Below are 2,159 nucleotides of genomic sequence, written 5' to 3' on the forward strand. Positions count from 1 at the left end.
GTGACGACAATGACAACAGCGTCAGGCTTCGTGACGACCATGACAACAGCGTCAGGCTTTGTGACGTCCATGACAACAGCGTCAGGCTTTGTGACGTCCATGACAACAACGTCAGGCTTCGTGACGAATATGACAACAGCGTCAGGCTTCGTGACGTCCATGACAACAGCGTCAGGCCTGGTGACGACCATGACAACAGCGTCAGGCTTCGTGACGACCATAACAACAGCGTCAGGCTTTGTGACGACAATGACAACAACGTCAAACTTCGGACTCGGTGCAAACTTTATTGCCTATACAGAGGTGACGACTTCTTTTCTATTTTATTTCTTCAATGACGGCACTTCAATTATGAATTCAATGACGGCACGAATGTGAGACAAATAATTTCTGCGCGGAGCAAATTTACTTGCATAGGAAGTTAAAGATGACGTTTCTAAAACATGCTTTCTAAGGAAAGGTATAATCATGAATAAATAATACGCTTCATGTCCTACGATGAATTTACTGTAATGCTTCACACTAGCCGATAAATTTGAACCACTAGTGTATCACATAACGTAGTTGCATCCTTTGAATAAAATTACTTACAATTCTAATAATGTTAAATGCCGATTCTTCTTGATTAAAAATCGAATATACAGTATGGCATTCACAGACATTTAAACTGTATATATTTAAATAAAGAATAATTTTTATATGAGTTCAATTTAATTGATACTTCAGCAACTATTTCACAACTTGTAAATTTGCGCAACAATTTTAAATTGAAAATTGTTATTGTTGTAAATGTCTAAGATCTTATATTTGCTATGTTTCCATCATAAGAAACTGTTTATTGTTTCTTACGCATTCACTGTGCCATTCAAACTTTCAAAGGCCATATTCAAATGCAAAGGCAATCGTCTTTCAAATCATCGACTTGTGCTCCTCTGACTTCAAATGACAAAAGTTAAAATTCGAGAATTTTTTTATGTGTCAGGTGATCCACAGCGAAGAATCTCAAGACTGGATCTTGAAGATCAAATACGCTCAAGTTCGGGACTCAGGCAACTACGAGTGTCAAATTTCGACGAAACCTGTGAGATCGTACGTCGTACATCTCAGCGTTTTCGGTATGTACAAAATTTCATAAATACAATAGAGGTAAATTAGGGAAAATTTCATGTGCTTAACTGAATAGCAAAAGACCAGTGAGTAAAATAATAGAATTGTAGCTGGCGTATTAATTATCATTGAGTGTTCAGTAATAAAAGCTGTCAATCTTTTATTGCTTACGCGAATAGAAAGTAGTAACAATTTTCCTGCAAAACTGAAAAATACAAAATTCTTCATTTCTTTTATCTAGCCTTACTCATCAATTTGCTAAAAGCAATAGAATCAATAGTACAAAAATTCATTAAATATAACGCTAAAACAATAATTCAGGGATAGGCATCCTACATCCTCGTATTTATATTGAATAAAAGAACTTGTACCATTAGTCTGCTTAAATCGAAGGTTCACAAAGAATTTAAAACTCTTGGCAGTTTTTTTTTTTTCTTTATAGATTCTTGATGAACCCGTAAATCAGAGATAATATCACAAATGTAAAATTCGGATTGCACGCGCTTTTTTCAAGCCCGTTGATGAATTGGATTTTTTCTTTATAAATTCTTGATGCCTGTAAATCAGAGATAATATAACTAATGTAAATTCGAATTGCACCCGCTTTTCTTCAAGCCCGTTGATGAATTGGTTTTTTCTTTATAAATTCTTGATGAACCTGTAAGTCAGAGATAATATCACTAATGTAAAATACGAATTGCACGTGCTTTTTCAAGCCCGTTGATGCATTAGTTTCTTTATTTATAAATTCTTGATGAACCTGTTAATCAGAGATATTATCCCTAATATAAAATTCTAATTGCACTAATGTAGAATACGAATTTTCAAGCCCGTTTACGCATTTATCGTGCAGAACCGCAGGCAGAGATCATTGGTGCCCCAGACATGCACGTAGACAGCGGATCCACCATCAATCTAACGTGTGTCATCGCTCACAGTCCTGAACCTCCAGCCTATATATTCTGGTACCACGATGATCAGGTAAGCCAGTCCCCAAGTCTTCATTAATCAGGAGGAACTCTTTTAACATATTCTGGTACCACGATGATCAG

General features: G+C 36.0%; 1 protein-coding gene across 1 annotated transcript; it reads left to right on the forward strand.

The window, feature by feature from the left end:
- Positions 1-982: 982 nt before the first annotated feature.
- On the forward strand, positions 983-2,088 carry LOC108680566 (netrin receptor unc-5; the record flags this gene model as incomplete). The annotated part of the gene is given in 2 exon segments (XM_018169430.1): positions 983-1,115; positions 1,961-2,088. A coding segment is annotated over 1 exon segment (96 nt), but the record flags the coding sequence as incomplete, so codon positions are not given.
- Positions 2,089-2,159: the final 71 nt, after the last annotated feature.

This window comes from Hyalella azteca, unplaced genomic scaffold, assembly GCF_000764305.2.
Source record: "Hyalella azteca isolate HAZT.00-mixed unplaced genomic scaffold, Hazt_2.0.2 contig6080, whole genome shotgun sequence".
Taxonomy (NCBI): Eukaryota; Metazoa; Arthropoda; class Malacostraca; order Amphipoda; family Hyalellidae; genus Hyalella; species Hyalella azteca.